The sequence below is a fragment of the Hibiscus syriacus genome, unplaced genomic scaffold (genome assembly GCF_006381635.1).
Source record: "Hibiscus syriacus cultivar Baekdansim isolate YM2019G1 unplaced genomic scaffold, ASM638163v2 tig00003041_pilon, whole genome shotgun sequence".
In the NCBI taxonomy this organism is placed as follows: Eukaryota; Viridiplantae; Streptophyta; class Magnoliopsida; order Malvales; family Malvaceae; genus Hibiscus; species Hibiscus syriacus.
The window spans coordinates 9,581,207-9,603,801 of record NW_024061960.1 but is presented as its reverse complement, the minus strand read 5'-3'; the positions used below and the strand labels follow the sequence as shown (position 1 = coordinate 9,603,801).

General features: G+C 32.0%; 1 protein-coding gene and 1 pseudogene across 1 annotated transcript; one reads left to right on the top strand and one right to left on the bottom strand.

Annotated features, from left to right (window-relative positions):
- Nucleotides 1-4,411: 4,411 nt before the first annotated feature.
- On the bottom strand, nucleotides 4,412-17,000 carry LOC120174005. The gene is made up of 6 exons (XM_039181007.1): nucleotides 16,902-17,000; nucleotides 5,935-6,155; nucleotides 5,652-5,871; nucleotides 4,981-5,066; nucleotides 4,758-4,849; nucleotides 4,412-4,664 (listed from the first exon to the last, which is right to left on the bottom strand). Exons 1-6 carry the CDS (start codon nucleotides 16,998-17,000, stop codon nucleotides 4,423-4,425), a joined length of 960 nt encoding a protein of 319 aa, XP_039036938.1. The 3' UTR covers nucleotides 4,412-4,422.
- Nucleotides 17,001-18,407: 1,407 nt separating this feature from the next.
- LOC120172220 lies at nucleotides 18,408-20,668 on the top strand (annotated as a pseudogene).
- Nucleotides 20,669-22,595: the final 1,927 nt, after the last annotated feature.

Sequence of the window (22,595 nt, the reverse complement as noted above, 5' to 3'; positions counted from 1 at the left end):
CTTAGAGTTCACGGAAGAGTAGTGAAGCAAATCCATCTTAGCCTCCATGGAAAAGTAGTGAAGCAAAGTCATATTAGCCTCCACGGAAGAGTAGTGAAGCAAAGTCATCTTAGCCTCCAAGGAAGAGTAGTGAAGCAAAGTCATCTTAGCCTCCACGGAAGAGTAGTGAATCAAATCTATCTTAGCGTTCACGAAAGAGTAGTGAAGCAAAGTCATCTTAGCCTCCACGGAAGAGTAGTGAAGCAAATCCATCTTAGCCTCCACGGAAGAGTAGTGAAGCAAATCCATCTTAGCCTCCACGGAAGAGTAGTGAAGCAAATCCATCTTAGCTTCCACAGAAGAGTAGTGAAGCAAAGTCATCTTAGCCTTCACGGAAGAGTAGTGAAGCAAATTCATCTTAGCCTTCACGAAATAGTAGTGAAGCAAAGTCATCTTAGCCTTCACAGAAGAGTAGTGAAGAAAAGTCATCTTAGCCTCCACGGAAGAGTAGTGAAGCAAAGTCATCTTAGCCTCCACGGAAGAGTAGTGAAGCAAAGTCATCTTAGCCTCCACGGAAGAGTAGTGAAGCAAAGTCATCTTAGCCTCCACATAAGAGTAGTAAAGTAAATCCATCTTAGCCTTTACGAAATAGTAGTGAAGCAAAGTCATTTTAGCCTCCACGGAAGAGTAGTGAAACAAAGTCATTTTAGCCTCTACGGAATAGTAGTGAAACAAAGTCATTTTAGCCTCCACGGAAGAGTAGTGAAGCAAATCCATCTTAGCCTCCAAGGAAGAGTAGTAAAGCAAAGTCATCTTAGCCTCCACGGAAGAGTAGTGAAGCAAAGGCATCTTAGCCTCCACGGAAGAGTAGTGAAGCAAAGCCATCATAGCCTTCACAAAAAGAGTAGTGAAGCAAGAACATATCAAAGTTGATCTCCACATAAGAATAGTGGAATGAATTTCCCATCAAAGTTTGAAGTCTACTGGATGAAAATTGCTTGTCTTTTTATCTTTGCTATATTATTGTTAACACAAAAAATGACCAAAGAGGGACAGTTGTCGATAGTCATTTTCGTCCCGTATTTATATATATTATTATTATTATTATTATATTATTATTAAAAATAATATTACAAACCCGAAGAACCAAATACAAAAAAACCCAGAGCCCATTTACAGTATCTGATCCAGACCTATGAATAGATAACACAATAATTAGGGTTTCTACATAGTTCCAACCACCAACATCCTCAACCATTGGATATGGAGAGATCCAACGGTCCAGATCTAATCTACCAGAAACTCTAGGGTTCACCAACCCTAGAGTTATTCCGACCGTCGCCTCCAGGTGCTCCAACCAGATGCTGTCATACCTCCACCAACTTGACGGAAGACTCCAGAAGCCACAGGAGAATCGCACAGCTCACTCCCTATGGTGAGTCACCATCGTAGATCCGATAACTCACTGAATGAACGGTTGTCTGAGGCCTTCCGAGGCCTATAAAAAGCCTTGAAAAAAAGCAAGAAATTAGACACGAAGAAAAAAGAGCAACAAAGAGAAAAAACACCAAACAGAAACAAAACGAGGAAAAACTATAGCAACCAACGAGCAACAAACCAATCGAAAGGAAAGAAGAAACTTACCGAAGAGCACAAACGTTGCCAGAAACCATCGTTAACCGAAGGTATAAACTTAGATCTAAGAGGTTTTAGGCTTTTTTAGGAATAAAGAAGGTCGTATTTGGGACGAGGGAAAGTCGATTTACGATTTGAGCTATTTTTATTTTTTTCGGCTACCATGAATAGTGACCGAAAAAGTGATCTGCGGTGATCGACCCTTCTTATAGAGAGAAGAAAAATTGAGAAAATGAAAAGAATTGGCCATTTTGGGCCAAATTTGGGGTATTTATACCCTCCTCAAAACTAAGTCGTTTTGGGGAGGGATTTTTGGGGAGGGACTATCTGGGTAATTCAAAATGGATAAACTATACCATTGGTCCCTATAATTTGTAAGCCTAGCATTTTAATCACTAAATCATGTTTTTTTATTTTAATTTTGTTTTCGTATTTTACTTTATTTTATTTTAGTCTCTACCTGTATATTTACATATATTTAGAGTAAATAACATATTTAGTACCTGATATTTTAGCTATTTAATATTTTAATTTTAAATAATATTTTAAGATTATTTACACTAATAATACCTAGATTTCATGATATTTAGAATTAATATTTTTAATTTTGATATTTTACAATTTTAATCCTTTAGTTTTAAAAATAATTTTAATATTATTTTTAGAATTATTTACTATTATAGTACTTTGGATATTAAGTATTTATTAATAGTAACCTATAATTTTGATATTTTATTGATTTAATCATTAAATTTATTATGTGTGTTTGGGTTATTTTATTTTATACGATAAATTATAAAATATTTCCTTAACTTATTAAGAATTTATTTCAAATGATTTATTGGTGTAAAATAATACCCTTGATATTTGTTGATGGGATCATAAATTAAATTAAACTTAGATTTATAAATTTTTACTGGAAAGGCATTAATTAATTAATAAAGGTACTAATTTTGGGCGTTGTGGGGATGTTAATCATTCCCTACACGTAATCGACTCCCGAACTCATTTTCTGGTAAGCATACCCTTTTTGTATTATTTTAATAATATTTTTATAAATTTTATTAAAATAACATAGCATTTTTAGTGAGCAATCACACCTCGATAAATGATTGGTGGTGACTCTTCAAAATTGTGTTTTATCTTATGCTAGAAGAAAAACACTTACTTTTTCGAGACGAGATTTAGAAAATAACGACATTTGTTTTCGCCGGACGAATATCGTCTCGACGATAGGAAAATAGAATAGCGATGATTAAACTATCCATTTCTTCCATCTTCATGGTTTGTGTATCGTATGTATAATTCTTTTAGAAAAAAATCAGATGATTTTCTTAAAGTTTTAAGCTTAGAATGAGAAAACCTCTATGATAGTTATATGCTTTTTTTGTGTATTCATTTTAAAGATTCAAACAATCAAAATGGTTTAACTTATAAGACAATAGTTTCTCTACGGAACGATCAAAATTTTATTTATTTTTTATTAATTTACTTCTTTTATCAGTATTAACAATTTATTTCGCAATAGTATATTTTCCAACAAAGGTAACATGACAAGGCGTAGTAATCATTATAGTATAGTTGAAATGAAAATTGGAAAAACATAGATCACGACCTAAATTCACGTGTGGATAAATTTACGCATAATAAAACTTGAGCTCAAGGGGTTGCAGGGCCTCAATCTTACTACCATTGAGCTAAAGCTCAAGAGGTTGTAGGGTCCCAATCTTACCATTGAGTTAAGGCCTTGTTGACCATACTTGTAAATTTATCAATATTATTGTATTTATTAAATAGGTACACCTTTAATTCAATATGATTTTTTATAGTATAATGATTTAAAGTAATATCTTCTTCAATTTATTTAACGGTGGAATAGTTTTCACATAAAATAAAACAATTAGATATTCAAATCTATTCAGAACTGTTTGGTGAATACACTGATCAGTATGTAGATAAACAAATGATGCATTGTTACTTATTTAGTAGTAATGGAGAAATATACGGAATTAAAGTAATCATAGACATCAGTTATGTTTGTGTGAATTATCATCAAATTCTAATGGACCGCCCATTACTGCACGAAGGAAGAGATCAGAATGCAGTGTGGGGTTTTGGTGGGAATTAGAAGGAGATGACGGCAGGCCACCAGCTCTTGATAATAAATTACAAAATGCAATTTAGTCCACAAAATACGAAGTTTAATTACTATCAACCTAGCGATGGTTTTTCACAGTTAATTTCTAAAATTTTTGGGGACCATTTATTTAAAAAGATTTTTTTTGAATTTTAGACTCGCAGGTTAAATTTTGGCGCTTTAATCGCAGGCTAGAGGAACTAAGCAATAATGGTGAGTGGGGAAAGAGAGAAATGGTAAAACTGTGGGGGAGCAATTTTCCACATGTGGATGGGTTCCTATAATTATGGTGAAATAGAACACAGTATCATACAATCCAAAGCCCCACTTTCTGCTCACTCTCAGCCCCATTCCTTTACAATAAAAACAGGTGCAGAAATATGGGGAAAACCCGACTCAGATGCCACTCTGCTACGGTGGCTGGCTGGCATTAGAGTGAACCGTCTAAAGGTTGTGTTTTTTTATAACAAGTGCTAATCACAATCCTCAATATTACTCCCATGCATAAAACCAAAATTTCTTGCTAATCACAATCCTCAATATTACTCCCATGCATAAAACCAAAATTTCTTAAAACCCAAAGAGCTTTTTTTTTTTTTGTAATTAGTGATCAGTCACTTTCATGGGGTTCTCAAAGAGAAATGCAGCTACTGCAAGTCGACTTAAAAGGACTAGCCACGTCGAATCCCGGTGAAGTAGTTGAAGTCATGGTGCTGGACTCTAAGTTGCTTCAGCCATGAATCCGCAACGCTTAATAGTGACACCAGTCTTTCTTGGTCCCGTCCGGAATTGCCCGAGACCCACACATTTCCTTGCATCTTGTAAGTTGCCAAGCCAAACGGTGGAAGAGAGATGCCTTCCCCTTCCTTTCGCTTCCTTTCGGGACTCTCCGTGTCATCTTCCAGGTCCATATCTGCACCAACAATTAACACATCAGAAAAACAAGCATACATTAATATCTAGGAAGCAATTAGCTTGACACTGCTTTTAGGAAAGTAAAGAGCACCTTGGAAAGAAGATGATAGAGTGTGATATGTAAGGAAGCATGTCGACAAGTCTTTTATTGTCCTTCCCATGGGAATGTGATAAATCGGGTACCTAATATCATCAGCATCCATAAGTTGAATCATATTAATTTCATCTAACATGTCGAGACTAGGTTATGAATTGTTTAACATGTTCAATGTGTGTATTCGTTTGTAAAAAGAAAGGAAGGGATAGAAGAGGACCAGGAAACTGCCATCCAACTAGCCGGTGAAAGATCTACGCTCCTCAATGACATCAAACCAGGATATCTTCTCGACAATCCACTAATCTGTAAAATAAAAAAAAATAAAAAAGAGAGTACCATAGCACATCACCAATAGAATCCAGAAGCCTTTAACCGAAAATAAACAGATAAGATGGTCGCAATCGTGTCCAAATTTAAAGTCACAAGGACTTTAAGGAATCACTTATTCTTCCCTGTGACGAGTAAATGTTCAAAAACAACTTCATACGAAAAAGCAAGCATTTATGCTCATGTAAGGATTAGATATAAATTGATAATATCCTTGAAGGAAAAGAAAATCTGAATATGTAAAGCAAAAAAGATAAAAGGAAATGGAATTTTCCTGTTCAAAGGTCAAAAGTTTTATTTCATCTTTATAAGATGCTATATTCTGACAAATACATAGCTACGTTTTCTTGATCTTATCAGTTCCATTAGATAACCAATCTTAAGGCAGGTGAAATGCAAGATCAAAGCAAAGAGACAATCTATTCAGTAAAACCGAGGATGGTATAAGGCAGGAATTTAAATTACAGTTGCAGCCGCAGTTATACGACGGCAGCTATTCTGATAATAAGAGACCGCTATTTAAATCCCCGGTATAAGTCCAGGAACCAGGCAAAAAGGTACCTTATCCATGAGTGGAACTCTTCCATAAGGAGTTGATCTCTCGAAATACTGAAAGTAAAGGTAACCCAATCTATTATTCACATGCCAAAGGCTGTCGTGCTCGGAGCCGCCTTCCTCCGACGAGCAGCCGTCCCATCTCCATAACTTGTCACTCTCGCTCTCATCACTCAATGAATCACTAAACGAATCCCTCTCGCAATCACCCGATTCAGATTCATCCCTGAGTAAGATTTCGATAAGATAACTGATACAAAAATTTTCCAACAGCCAAAAAGATTTTTACCTGAAGCTGTTGACCGAAGAGTCGCTGGTGAAGATTTGAATGGCGGAGAGATAAGGAACGTAGTATTGTACTAAGGTCTCGCCGTTGTTCAAGACAATGGGAACGCCGGCACCGTACGCACTCCACTCGTCGTAACAATTCCAAAGATCACCCAATGTGAAATACTCGACCTTTTCTCTTTCCCAAGGGTGCCATAAACGATTAAGGTTCCTAATCTCACTCTGCGATAACAAACATCATAAAGAGAGAGTTTGGTTTATTTATCTTGTTTTTGTTTTTGTCTCTCTAACTCAACCCTGAAAACAGAGGAACCAGAAAAGAAAAAGAAAAACACAAAACGAAGGGTAGGAGGAGGAAAGGTAAGTCGAGGGAGAGAGAGGAAGAGAGAGATTGTCGCGGATTTGGTTATACGATGGGAATCTGTGACTCGAGATAAAGTCTAAATTTTGACGCAAAGACAGCTAAATTTAAGGAAACAGAAAAGGAAGAGAAAATTAAGATCAAACTCCTGTTGGTTGACAATGTTGTCCAATTCAACTCTTTTCCGGTCACCGGTTGTTTTGGATATTAGCCCTTTAAAAAACTTAAACTTTGTTTTCTTCCTTTTAAACTTAAAGAAAACTCAAGCCTAGTATGCTTTGAGCAACAATGAAGAAACAAGTTTTCTTCTATCTTTTGCCCAAAAAACACGACCCTTCAACGCTTTAATTCCTCTAGTTAAATACAGAACAGTTCGAAATACTCATATTCCAACACCAACAACCCAAAAAAAGACATATAAGAAAACAAGAGAAGCTAAGGGAAAGCTTTGATTCTAATAACTTCAAGCTTCTTCTTTCTAAATTTCAACAGACACCCATGATTTCTGGGTAAAAGATTCGTTGTTTCGAGTCTTTTCAGTAGTAGAAAATGAAAAAGAGAGAGAACTTTTTTCAGGGAAACAAAAAACCAGAGCACAACCACAATAGACTGTAGACTGATGTGAAGAGACAGAGAAGAACAGAGCGAAAAATATCGGTTTTACGGACAGAATTAATCGGTCTCTCTATGCTTTCTAGAAACAACCATAAAAAACTACATATCAATCAAAGTCGATAATAATTATGGCATCTAATTTTTCATATTTATTATAGAATTTATCACTCTGAAAAATATAGAAATAAAACATTTTATTTTTTCCCAAAACACTTTTAAAAAAAATTAACGAACTTTATTCTTTAAGAATATATTAACAATTTCCTTGGTAAATTTGTTTATTTTTCCCCAATATTTTAGTATAATTTTTAATTTCAATGGAACCAAGTCCATGGCTTGGATGACACAAAAATTAAACATCGGCAACATCATGAATATTAAAATATTGTTATAATTTTTTACAAGGAATAATTCGACTTTTTGCATTTTGTCAAATTTAGGTTTTTCTTTTACTATTCATGAGCTATTCAATCCATCATAAACGGATCTAGTTTATTGTTTTATTAAACCAATTAAATTTATTAAAATGATATTTATTTTAAAAACGTTTGTCACTTGTTCCTATATGTAATGGGGTAAGGGGGAGGTAAGATAGTAGGTTGCCCCCAACACTAGATTGAGAGCAGCTTCCGTAGGAGACCTCCGAATTATGAAATGCCCTCCATGGGGCTCCTTTATTAACCATTAAATTTATTAAAACGATATTTATTTTATTGTTTAGTTAACATTTAGGAAGTTAATTGAATCATAGATCCTCAAACTATGATCCTCATTTTAAATTTATCCTTAAACTTAAACATTCCAAAATCCATCCAAATATGTAATTAGTTTCAACCATAGTTTAACCTAAATTTTATTTTTCTTCAAACATGTAGCAATATAACTTGGCCTATCGATTTTTTTAACAAGGGATGTGATTAGTATATACATATCATTTGGATCAAAATTAAAATGTTCAAAAAGTTTGGGGATCAATTTAGAATGATGATCATAGTTTGAGGATGAAATTGAAATGTTCAAACTTTGAGGACTAATCTAAAATGATAGTCATAATTTAAGGGTGAAATTTAAATGTTTAAAATTTTAGGATGTGTCGAAGGATTAGTTTATACCGATATAAGGTGTTCAATTCTAATTTATTTTTCATGTAATTTGAAATATAAATTTTAGTACAAATAATAAATATTAAAGATATTTTAAAAAATAAATTAATTCTATGAAATTATACAAATAATACATTTTGTTACTGTTAATTTGTTTCTTGTTCGATAAGATAAAATAAATAAATTGTAAAAATGTTGAACGATTTAACAAACAAGCTTCGCAATAAAAAAAGATTAAACAGGGGATAATTACAAATAAATAAATAGATTGTAAAATGTTGCACGATTTAAAAAATAAGCCCTGACAATAAAAATTGAAATTAAGAATAATTACAAAAAATAAAAAATAATAAATAAATGGACACGTGGATTACATGCCTACAAGATAGCAAGAAAAGGAACAAAATTTCATGTGTTTAGCATTAGCTGCCCAGAGTATTGCTTTTGAACCCACTCCGCTTCTAATTTTATAGTTTTAATATTTTAATCTGAAAATGATTTTTTCCTTTATTTGATTGAACATAGATCCCAAACTATGATATTATTCTTGATTGATTTCTAAATTTAAAAATATTCTATATCACTCTCAAAGTATGTTTTCTATTCTAAATTGGTCTATAAACTTTAAAATTTTCTATACAATCCTTAAACTATTAATATCATTCTATTTTGATCTTTTTATTAATGCATAGTCAACTCTGATTTTTAAATGTCTTGAGAATTAAATTCATTTAAAAAAAATCTATTCGTGAAGGTTAACTCTAATTTTTAAAGGTCTTGAGAATTAAATTTATTTAAAAAAATTCCATTGTTGAAGGTCATGAGAATTGAACTCTTGATATTATAGAAAAAGTTAATCTATTTTTAAAGGTTTGAGAATTTTTTATAATAATGTGATTTCGATATCTAATACTTAAAATAGATTAACGTTTTTAACTAGTAAACTAAACGACATGTTAACGAGATGATCAAAATGAAATCATATTAATAATTTGAGGATTGATATATAATGTTTTAAAATTATACTTAAAATTATGTTCTAGTTTTGTTTTGAGCACCCGATGTTAAAAAATTAATGTTGTTATTGACGTGTCATCGTAAGATAATGTTATGTCATCATGAAAAAATAAAAAATATCACGTCAACAATTCTATTTATTTTTTGACGGTGTGTAACCAAAACTAAATCAAAACATAATATTAGGCATGATCTGAAAGAAAAAAACTGAATGATCAAAATGAAATTAAAGTGTTAATTAGTGGACTAGATACATAGTTTACGCTTTTATTTTAGTATTTGAATGATAAATTGCATGGGGACCGGGGGATTTGTCGGGAAATGTCATGAGATCCGAGAGAGTGAATGGTTATTGGTCAGGTTTGGGTCAACTCGACCTAAAAATTATATTCTGATTTAAAATCGACTTGATTTTTTAAGATAAAATATAAATTAGATTTGAGTCGAAATAATAAAACATATTTTTAGTCAATAAAAATAATGATTTAATTGGAAAAAAATAATATATAGAAAATATTATGTAATTACTCTTATATATAAGGTAAAATTATATTTTTTTTCAGATCGAATCGGATATTTTTCGTCTTAAATTCGAATCCAACCCTACCCGACCCGAATTTAATTTTTTTTTAAAAAAAAATCGAGACCCGTGGGGTTCGATTCGTATGGCCATGTATGAATCTGAAACTTGTTTTGCTTCGTTTGGATAAGAATTAAGATGACGGATTTTTTCTTTGGTTGCGTCTAATGTCCAAACTGTAAATCATCATTCCAATGTCTGTAAATAATCATACCCCAACAGCCATAGAGCTCAGTAAGTTGCAGTTCAGTGAACGAAAATATAAACACAAAATACAGTGTGAAAAACATGGCCTGACATGACGTGACATTTAACATAAATACAAAGATCTTAAAAATTCAAATACTTTTGTCCGAAATTTATTTAGATCTTGTAGAATTATAAATATAATTAGGTATTTATATTAAATTATTTTTAGAGTTAGAAGAATTATTAAAAAATAAATAGATTTTCAGGTTAAAATTGTTTTTCTAAAACTGATTTTTTTTAAATTTTCAGGAAAATGAGGAGTAAAGTTGAGGTTTAAAAGTAAACAAAGAAATGTACAAATTGTGGCTATTTGTTGTCCTCTGCGTTTAGAGTCTCATCATACATGCTTCGAGCTCGACTTGTCACGTCCCAACCCCCAAACCAAAATGGTCCCCGTTTCTCTCTCTCTATATATATATATTTATATTTTTTTATATTTTCAGGTTGGGATTATTTTATTAGTGGTGGTGAATTTTTATTAGTATAAATATCTAGCGGTAAGATGATGCCGCCAATTACATCATCTATTGTAACTTGTTCCAGAAATTATGCAGTAAAACATGACACATTCACGAGAAACTCCTCGTATTTATACGAAAAGTGCGGTGTAATTAAAATATACTTTTAAAAATATATTTTTAATAAGATAAATAATTATTTTAAATATAATATTATAAATTAAATGATGATATACCATATACTATTTAATATAATAATTTTAAAAAATGAATAATTTAAATTAGGATAAAAATGTAGAAATATTTTTTTAAATGAAAAGATTATAAATTTCAATGAAAAATCTAAAATTTAAAATGATTTTTATCTAAAATAGTTGATAAAATTATAAAATATTATAGGCGAGAAAAAATAGAAAAATGTAATTGGTTGAAAATTAGTTAGGAATATATGATATTTGTTATAGTGAATTAGGTACTCATCGACATGACGAGTTCTACTATATATAAAAATGTAATTGTTTATATATTTTTGTTCGAATTTTTATTAGGTTTTTAGTCTATCTTTATATAGTCCATCTTAAGTTATAGTTTTTGTTTAAATGATTATAGGAAATTATACTAAGTATGTGCTTAATTTATGATTATAATTGTAAGTATTCATTGTGATTTGAGATATTTTATATTTTGAATAAAATTAATAATTTCTATTAAAAAGAAAATATATTAAATGAGCCTTAGAACATGTCTTAACAAATAACAACTAATAATATTATAAGAATCAAAACGGTAATCTATTCAATCATTTCATTAATATTATTCAATTAGTAAGTTTTTGCAAAAAATAATAAACACGAAACTTATAATTTAATTAATAAATCTAGGTCAAATTTAAAAAAAAAATCTATTATGAAACGATCCTTCGTATCAATTTTACTCTATTTATAATATCAAATTTTGAATATTGAATATTATAGAAGAAACATTGTGTCTTATTTCGTTATATAGTATAAAATTTGAAGTTAATATAATAATATAATTACATTTTAATTCCTACAAGTTATAATTTTATATTAAACTCTCTAAAAGGGTTTTTCTTTTTTCCAGCTTCACCCCTTCCAAACGTTGCCAAGTATAAACCCATAGCACATTAGGCTAGGGGGAATGAAGTAACTCAAAACGTTTGACTTAGGGTGGGTAAGTGTCGGCCTAAAATTTAAAATTTATTTTAATTAATTAATTATTTTTATTGATGATATTAGTTATGAGATTTTATTTGTATTCATTTCATATTATATGTACATCCGATTTTAAAATTATTTTTAAATATGTGACTAAATACTTGTCCTTTGCATTTATGCTCGTGGGACATATAGGGAGATCGATCGAGTGACTTGGTGGTGTTTTCAGCTGGTGTGGAAAGGGGATGCTCAGTTAGGACTATGGGCAACACTTCAATAGTTGCCAGCTATGATTTCTGACTCTCCGTAACGGTTGATAGATCTGGTCTAAGCTTACAGTCTTGTACACGTGACGATCAAATAATAGAATCATGTTTTCTTATCCCCTACACCTAAATTGATCTTATCAGCCTAATTTTATTTAATTCAAACAAAGATAATAGAATACATGAAATATCAAATAACTAATGTATTCTATTTTATATTATCCACAACAAACCACGTTCATAACGATAACGGAATTTAAAAAACAAAGGGAAATACAAGATTGGGTTTGAGATCCTAACACATGGAGTGAGTGTCCTTTTGCCATCTCCCATTAATATTTCGGACCTATTGGAAAACAGGAAAGCAAATGCTCATTATTTTATCCAAATCTCAAGTGTAATTGTAAATGTTTATGATTGGAAAATATGGACAGACGTAAGATTTTATATCAGTAATATATAATTAAAAAATTATAGGATGAAAATTAGATCATCAATATAAAATAGAGAAATCATCAAAATTATATAGCGATTTAAAACTTTTAAGAGTACAATTCACCTTAGTACCTCTCAATCTATTCTTGTCGGAGAGTCAACCACAAAATTCAGGGAAGTAATTTTGGTGCCCTATATTCACTATATTTTAAAAAATATCACATATAAAAGTTTGAACTCAACTTGGCATATTGCAAGGAGAGATAAAATATCATACTAGTCATAATAATTTGATTTATTGATCAATTAATTTAAATTTAAATATTATAGATATTTTTAATTAAACTATTCATAAACTCAAAATTAAATTAGAATTCATTGAGTGACCTCAGTGATAAATGAGAGTTTTATTATCCTTAGAAGTATTAGATTAAGAAAAATGTACTTATAGGATGTGTGTTATTAATAGATTAAGAAAATATATAAACAAATATTATTTTGTAATCGATTTAGAGTATTTGAAAAATAGAACATTTTATATTATCCTAATAGATCAATATTGTAATTATTATAAGTTAAAATACTATTATAGAATTATTTGGAAGATTAGTTTTGTTGTAGTCAAATGCAAATGGCAGCATTTAGTGAAGAAGAAAGATGAATTTGAGGTCCTCGTCTCTCCGGAATCAAAGGAAGAAGACAGTTCCTTTGCTTCAAGTAGACGACGTGGAGGGGGCATGTCAAAATCCTGGTTTCCCGCTTCTATCCCCTCCTCTCTTCGCAAAGGAAACTAAATGTCGGTTCCTTAAAACCCAAATAAAACAACTTAAAAAATAGTAGATTGGCTCATGCTTTTGTATTTGAATGAATGATCTCATGTCCTTGAGTGCTTTAAAAAATGGAGTGGTGATCATTTTGTTGCTATAATTACAAGTATATATAACTCAAACCAATAGATTGCTTCTTATGGTTTTGTTTTCTCACGTCACATTTGTCGTTTCGTTTTTGGTAATCCTGCGGATTGAAGGGATCGCCGCAATTGTTGGGTTCTCTATGCTCCTGTTTCTGCACCTGTTTCGTTGAACTCGACGACCATTATGATGATAATAATAAGCCACCATATTCTATTGGGGAGTAAAGTCCTCAACAAGGTACACAAAGTCTTCCACGACGTTAGCCAAAATGTCAGCAAAATGTGGTTCTCATACTTTTGTTTGTGTCGTCCACTATTATTGTTCCCACGGCAATGCCGGATTCAATTATCAAACCCATCAAATGGGCCTAACTCCCAATAGGCCCTTCTATAGTCTTGCCTCAAAGGTGGTAACATAATGGCCGATTGGATGGGCATAAAAACGAGAGACCAACCCAGCGGGTTGAAACAAGATGAAACGAGGGACTGGTTAATAGGGTTGTAAATGAGACGAGACATATAACAAGTTACTCGAGTTTTATTTTATTAAAATTTAATCAACATTCGATTTGAGTAGATTTAAATCGAACGAAAATTTTGGGTTCAATTACTCTTGAACCCATTGAGATGAATTGGTTTGTGCTCTTCTTTGAAATTCTAAATACTTATACAATTTTTTTTAATTTTTTTCTACTAATAATATGTTATCATTTCCTAACATCTTATAAATTAATCTTTGATATAAAATTTTACGCACGTATTACAAACTTTCAATTATTATTTTCTTTAGATTTTGGGTTCAAATCGTTTAATATCTATCATTTTCATGATTATTTGACCCCACGTTTTCACTCCCTAAAATATTCAATGATGTAGTCTTCTCTTCGTACACACGATAAAGAGAGTTTCTCACGCTGCTTTTAGTCCTATTTTCCCTATGATTTTAAGTAAAATGCAAAATGAAGTCAACTGTGGAGATCGATGAAGAGATAGGTGCATCTACTTTGTTATCAGATTCAAAATGATGTTTTATAACTACAAGATGTCATAGTGAAATGATATATACAATATGAAGTGGAGATAAATAGTTAAAATAAAATGGGAAATTTAGTCATTGATATACATTTAGTTGACTTGATTTTAATTTGATCGATTTATTGTGAAGGTTGTAAGATTAAATAAATATATATGTAATTATTTTAAATCAAGTATATTAATCAGTTTTTTTCTTTGAAATCATGTATGATTTATTAATCAATTAATTTATATTCAATATTGTAAAATGTAAAAGTTCATTATGAACGATTCTTCTAATATAATTTATTTCATTTATAACATCAGAATTCGAACTCCAATCTTAAATAAAATTAATCTTACTAAAAAATAATATTTTATCTTGCTAAATAAGTTGATGATAATTTTTTAACTAGATTACTTTAAGTATATAATTAAAGAATCAAAAGGCAGAATAAATGGCCTATATCTTAGGCTTTTTTGTTGTAAAGATAAGTATGGTTGTGGAAAGATATATTATTACTTTTCATCTTCACCTTTTAAACAAGAAGAAAGAGATTTAAAAAAAAGGACAAATTAAAGTCCTTATCAGTGATAGGTTTTGGTGATTTTTTAAAAATAGAGAAGGGTAAACCACAAGTTTAGTATCACAATTATCGTTTTTGTTATGTTTTAATCATTCAATTATATTTTTTTAAAATCATACTTAATGTTATATTTTGATTTCATTTTGATCACCCACAGTTAAAAAATTAACATAACTATTGACGTTACTGTTTTAATTTTTTCAATGATAACATGACATTACCTTATGGTGACATGTCTAATCAATATCACTATAAGTTTTTTAACGGCTAGTGACCAAAATGAAACTAAAACTAAACATTAACTATGGTTCAAAAAGTAGTGAGATGATCGAAATGAAACAAAAGACAATTAGGGTACTAAATGTGTAGTTAATTCAATAGAAAAAGCTAAAATTTAATCCCAAATTTAAAAGAGAAAAAAATTTAATAGATGATATAGCCGTGATTGTTTGCCCACATTACTCATTTTATAAAGAGTTGGAAATCATCTTTTTCTACTTTTTTTTTTCATTTTGCAAATAATGCTTCAAAATAATTTTCTGATTATAAGTTAATATATATATTCATAATTTTTTTTAATTTATGGATAATATATACATACCTTTAGATAAGAGCAAATTTAAAGAAAATTTATTTTAGAATATCAAATTTAGAAATTGTATAAAGATTTTTTAAGTGGATAAAAACGATTAATTAGTGTAAATTTATATGTAAGGGTGCTAATAGTATTTTAAAAATATATTAATTTTATTTTTTTAAACATTTTATAATAAATTTATATAAAAACAATTTATAAAAAATTTTAGAGATCAACAGATGCAGTTGGTTAAACCTAAGACGTTTAGAAAAAAAATAATATTTCGTTTTACTATTGAAATCATTTAATATGTTATATTACTTCTAAGTTATATATGAAAATCAGTGCAATTAAAAATATTAAAAAAATATTGAATATGCGTATACATATTGAATGATCATATGATATCTATTAAAATATCACATTAAGAAAATTGACCTCCTTGCTTTAAGCAATTGTACATTGAAAAATGACTTTATTAGTATAATTGTATTGATCATTTAAATGATTTGTTTTATGTTGCAATTTTTGTTTAAAATGGTTATGCATTTTAACTCGTCAATCAGTATTTTATTTTTTCACGTTTTCTTTCTTATTTTAAAATTTAAAAACAAACGGACGCCTTCAACCTTGACTCCCTTCTTATGCTCACCTCACGTGTTTAATTTAGGATTTTTCGCTCTTTAGATTCTGATCGTTCAAAGACGATATTGAATACGTTTATGTGTGGTTTATTTCCTTCCATGTCTTTTAAATTATCTCGAGATTTACAGCTATAATCGTAAATTAGGCATATAATTAGGACAATTTCTTATAATTATTTTTTTATTGAAACAAAACTAGCAACTTAAGATCACATGATGATCGTACAAGGAAAGATTAAAATCTAACAAATAAATTCATATAAAAATAGATACAAATATATCTGATCGTATTTCTATAATTATTTTTTATTGAAACAAAACTAGCAACTTAAGATCACATGATGATCGTACAAGGAAAGATTAAAATCTAACAAATAAATTCATATAAAAATAGATACAAATATATCTGATCGTATTGGCAAACGAACCATAAAAGGGGATCAAGCTACTGAAAGACCACTGACAATCCGCAAATTAGACTCGAGCGACGTGAAAAGCCGTTCACGAACGCATAACGGGTACCAAATATAATTCGAGGATCAAAAACAGAAAAGATTAACAATATAACAAATAAGCTCTATCTTGATCAGTCGTGGCGACTTTTAATCAATACTTAGAAAAATATAAAAGAAAACTATGATCAAACAGCTGAAAAACGTGTCAAAAGACAAAAGAAAACGTGTCATAAAGGTAGATGAAAACGTGACATACAGATAAACTTATTGAAAATAAAAAAATAAGAAAAAATAAAAAAATAATAAAAAATACTGACAGTCGCAATCAACATTAAAATTGACATCGCCGTTAATCAATAATAAAAAAAACGAATTATCAATAATAAAAAATTAGAAGAGAAAACTACATGTTACAAAATTTGTAAGTATTTATTTCATTCCTTGTAGATATATAATATTATAAAAACCAGATTCAAAATTAAAGTGAAAATCCGAATCCAAAGCTCCCCAACCCACATTGTAAAGCAAGTAAAGTGCCTGAATCCTCATGTAATCAGTCATGTGGGTGCTGGCGCGGCCCACCACATACACCAAATCTCCATTTCCATGTTCCATTTTTATCATTATTTCCCCCCCCGCCTGCTCTGCCCTGTTCTGTTCTCACATCATTGTTTTGAAATTTCAGCATTAACCAAGTCGAAGCCCAAAAGACAAATACAAACTGAAATGGAAAATGGAAGTGCATAAAGATCCCTCCTTTCCTGACTACTATTGCCTTCAAGGACTCTCTCTTTGCCTATCCTTTCTCAGTTAATGAATGCGCCACGCTTGTAATTATTATAATCTCACTTCTCCTCCGCCTTTCGCTGCTTCTCCCGAACAACGTGAAATTTGCAAACAAAGGTACTTAGATTCTGGGTTTTGTCTCGTCTAATTCATAACCTTGAGCCCCATTCTCTCATTCATTGAATGTCCTCCAGCTTCTTTTTGGTTTGTTTTAGCTAAGCTATAGCATTGTCCATGCAAAAAGCTTCTAACTTGTTACAGGTTTATGAGATTAATGTTACTCTGTTTTCTATACAACAAGGAAATGATTTTCAGCGAACAAAACTGTGAATTTGAATTTCCTTTTCTTATTTATGTTTAACTTTGATCTGTACTATTCTCTTTTTTTGTTGTGTTGACAAAATCATTCTTTTGTATCGTCCTTTTCTGCTTTTTCATATTTTGCTTTATCTCCTTCATTCCGGTTTTCCTCCAGTTCATTACTCAAATTTGAACCATTTTCTTCCCTTTTCTTTCCTCTCTCTAAAAAAATTCTTACTTTGGCCTGAGAAAGCTAAACTCAGCTTCTTCTTATTCTTCTTCTTTTCCCTCAAGTTTTCAACTCTACCTTTCTTCGTTTTCGCCTGATGGGCACGTTTTCTCAGCTAGCTCTTAGTCTTTGTTTTCATCTCACTTTTTGAGTTCTCTTCATCAGAAGAAAAGGTAAAGCATCAAGCATGTTCTTCAAATCTAATGCTTTTGTTAATATCTTATAGGCCTATGTGAGTGGAAGGTTTGCTACTTTGCTTGTTGAGATCTTGTTGGATTTACCCTTTGTTTTGAAAATTAAAATGGATTTTCATTGTGATTGGAGATGATACAAGAGGAATACAAAAATTCCATGGTTTGCTTTAAATTAATTATTCCATGGTTTGAAAATATTTCCATCGTTTTCTTGTTCTTATGGTTTCAATGTTCCTTTGTTTTATTTTTTTACTAATCTTAGTCTTTGGATTAATTTAATAAGGTCTCGCTGTTTGGATTCTAATCAATGTGTTTCTTATGAACGACAAACTATTGGGACAGACTTTAAGTCCACTCTATTGTAGTTGCACATGGAAGATTATTATATGCATTTCCTTCACAGAAAAACGTTTTATTTTTGCACCCGTTTTGGAACAATGGGGTGAATAAATCAATTAACTATGGTTTCTTGTTTTTGATCAGCTGGTTTTGTTTTCTCCATATGGAATCCTCAATGGATTATGTTTGACCAAGTTTTAAAGATATACATTGAGGTGTAAAGTCGCCTGTGGTGTGATTTGTGGGAATCTTTGGCGTGATAGTCTTTGTACTACATATGGTTTGACGCGAGATCTTTTCTAGCTCAACGAGGAACATCTTGCTTTTTCACTTGAATTGGCGTTTTCTTTGTGAAGCCGGTGAAATGGGGTGTTGTGTTTCTACTAGTAGTCGGAGTACTTGCAGTTCTGGGAGCCATGGGAAGGCACAGTCGGTTTCACCTACATGTTTTGAGATCGGATTTTGTGGGACAAAGAAGACGAATAGAACATTCTCAGATCATGTTATTGCAGTGCAGAATTTACCCTCGGTTCCCAACAGGGTTTTTGCAAATGGTAAGAGCCGAACTTCTTGCATATTCACTCAGCAGGGTCGGAAGGGAGTAAACCAGGATGCCATGATTGTATGGGAAGTAAGTTTTAGATGTTACTTTGAATTTGAGTTCCTTTGATTATATGATTCTTTTACATTTTGAGGTGAACAGCTCAACGAGATTGATTTGATTAAAATTCGTGTAGGATTTCATGTCCGAAGATGTGACCTTTTGTGGTGTATTCGATGGCCATGGTCCACAAGGTCATCTCGTTGCTCGAAAAGTGCGAGATGCCCTGCCCCTAAAGTTGCTGTCCTCCATGCATTCATATCGGTCGAGACAAAACAAATCTGGAGGATCATGTTTAAAGGGGAATTCAAACAAAATGGATGGTGGAGATTCCGACAAGGATGGCGTTGCGGAGAACAGATTAAATTGTTCGTGGAGAGAAGCATTCATGAAGTCATACAAGGCCATGGATAAAGAGTTGAGGTCCCATCCTAAATTGGACTGCTTTTGTAGTGGTAGCACTGCTGTCACTATAGTCAAACAGGTACGAGATAAGCAATGCTTGTTTCTCTTCATCTTCAAAATTACTAGCTTTCATTGAATTCATGTGGGTTGATTTTACTCTATTAGGGCCCCAACCTGTTCATGGGATATATAGGAGATTCTCGAGCGATTATGGGATCAAAGGACAGCAATGGTTCAATGGTCGCAATCCAATTGACAGTCGATCTGAAGCCTGATTTACCGAGTACCTTTGATCTCAAACCATTGTTTTCTCCTATGGGGATGCTTAAATATATGCAATATACTAAATATTCAATTGAAATGCCTCAGGGGAAGCTGAAAGGATTAAAAAATGCAAAGGTAGGGTCTTCGCATTGCAAGATGAACCTGAAGTATCTCGAGTATGGCTGCCATTTGATGATGCCCCTGGGCTGGCAATGGCTCGAGCTTTCGGGGATTTTTGTTTGAAGGAATATGGCGTTATCTCTATACCCGAATTTTCCCATCGGCTCCTCACTGATAGAGATCAATTTATCGTTCTTGCTTCAGATGGGGTAATTTTTTTCTTCTCTGGTTTTCCCTTTATATATGAATTTGGTTCGCACATTTCTCTTGATCCATTCAAGGTTGACCAGAACAGTTTTTCATTGCATTTCAATGCTATGAAATGCATAAAAAAAAGTAGGTATCAATTTGTACCCTGAAGCCAGGTTCAAGTATCAAAACATTTTAATTTATTATAGGTTTGGGATGTCCTGAGCAATGAAGAGGTGATTGAGATTGTATCCTCAGCTCCGACCCAGTCGTCAGCTGCCAGGTCTTTGGTCGACTCAGCTGCACGCGAATGGAAACTTAAGTATTCTACTTCAAAAATGGATGATTGTGCAGTTGTTTGCTTATTTTTGGATGGGAAAATGGAGTCGGAATCCGACCACGAGGAACAAGGGGTATTCTTCTGCAACCCTTCAAAGTAATCATTCTGGCAATGCAGATGAATCCAGTGATGGGCAGAAGTCGGAGCCGTACTTGCCAAGAAATTTTACGGTTAGAACATCGGAAGAATCCGATAGTTATGGAAGAATGGTGCCGGCAGAGTTGGAAGGGAATGCGCTTACAGTTTCGACAGAAGATCAAAACTGGTCGGGTTTGGAAGGTGTGACAAGAGTGAACTCACTTGTCCAGCTTCCTAGATTTTCCGAGGAAAGACCGAACCCTTAAATTTTGCATTCTCTCGAAGCGGAACAGAACTTGTGTTTCTGTAACATCCAAGGAAAAGAAAAGTCCTTGTGAATTGGTGTCTAATGACAATGTGTTCGTGTTGTGTAAAATTAATTGGATTTCTCAAATCCAACCAGTACTACTTTGGTTGAGGGTAAAGTACCCATTCCTCTAAATCCATCTTTTAAGTATCGTAACAATCATACTAATCGAACTAAAATTTAATAAGAAAATATAAGTTATTAAAATTTATATAAAATTTGAGCCTTGGCTCTAAATTTATTGATCTCATTTGACTGGCTACAATTCATGTGGTTCATTGGTTCAGTATTTCTGGTCGCATACTGAAACATGAGGGGAAAGAAGAAGATTACATTGGACACGCTTAGCTTGTCGGTTGAAGTAAATGGTGTACTAAACCAAGCTAGTAATAATAATTAGTGGACGAGAATTTGTAAAACACCATACACAAGGCACCCCAGTTTAAAGGTCTCGAAAATGGTTAAAAAAGACACATGATGATAGGCGGAAAAGCTCATAACTCACCGCAAAATCTCACCGGACCTGGCAACCCTAATCCACCTAAAGCCTTCCTATTATCTGCTATGGCTTCTGCTTTTTCCCGACATGTTTCAATGGCCTTTTCTTTAACACACCGCCAAACCATCGACCAACTCGCTTCAAACTCGCCTATAAGAAGCCTTGTTCTCTTCCTTCTTTCCATCATCCAAAAATTACTTCAAATCTTGATACGTACTTGTCTGATAACGGCTTCAAAAATGACTTCATTGCTTCTTGCTCGAGTTTTGGTCGGCGGCATCGTGCTTTCCATTGCTATGCAAGCAGTGCGACGCGTAACATCCCGAGTACTCTAAAGAATGGAGACGATGTCAGCGAACTCATTCCAGGCGTCGGACGAGTGATGATACCGCCGGTTCTTGAACCCCAGAATCCGTTTTGCGGAGGAATTGGCGACTCGAACGGTGGATCGGGCTATATTCCAGGTGGAGATGACACATTTGTTCCGAACCCTGGTTTTGAAGTGCCAATTCCCGGCAACGGTGCTGGCAGCTGCAGCTGCAGCAAAACGCCCGCATCCTTGAACATGCTGAGCTATTTAAGAAACTTTTAATCCATTAGAGAATAAAGGCAACCAATAATCTATATGCACATGTTTACTCATTATTTTTAACAATAATCATAAATCATATTCACTGAAAATTTATTTAGATCACTATTCACATTGTCATAAATAATTGAAACAAAAGAATGGTCGAAAATTACTTACATCTGAAAATTTATGTTCGTTCATTTCTGTTTGTTCATGTTCGTTTATTTGTTCGGTTAAAGTTAAACGAACGAACATAAATATACTTACATTCGTGTTCGTTCGGTTTGTTTACAGGACTGTTAATTACTTCCCTCTTTGGTTGAACTCAACTCCGATGATTTCCATATTAAGTACACAAGATTAAAACATCATTACCTCATTAACGAAAGCAAAAAAATACCTCAAAATTTCATAATCTCAAATTTAACTTGTATTTATGTAAAAATCAAATTTTAACTAGTTTTGATAAAACTCACCCAAATCACTCTATACTTAAACCTATCACTTAAATTTGATCTAGAATATGTCAATTCATCATTTAAAACAATTATAAACCTTCGAACAACCTTGAAAGCTATAAATCTTATTTTCTCAAAAATAAAAAATAAAAAATCAAAACTATCAATTTGGCTAACTTGATTTTCATGATTTCTTAAAAAAAAAATTCTGATTTAGATTTGGTAAAGTAAGTGTAGATACATCTTAATAAGATCAAAATATATTAAAAATAATTAAGAAAATATGATTTTAACCTTAAAAATAAAATTTTATTATTTTTCGGCAAATCTCGTAAAAAAATTCACATAGATTGTAAAATTATATTTAAATCGATCAAAACTCAATCTAAAAAAATAAGAATATATTGATTTATAGTATAAAACCAGAAAATTACTTGAGGATTAAAGAAAACAAAGTTTGAAAGAAGAATTCTTGAAAATGTGCGGTGAAACGCTTGAAGAAGAGATTAGGGGCGTAAACGAGCTCAACT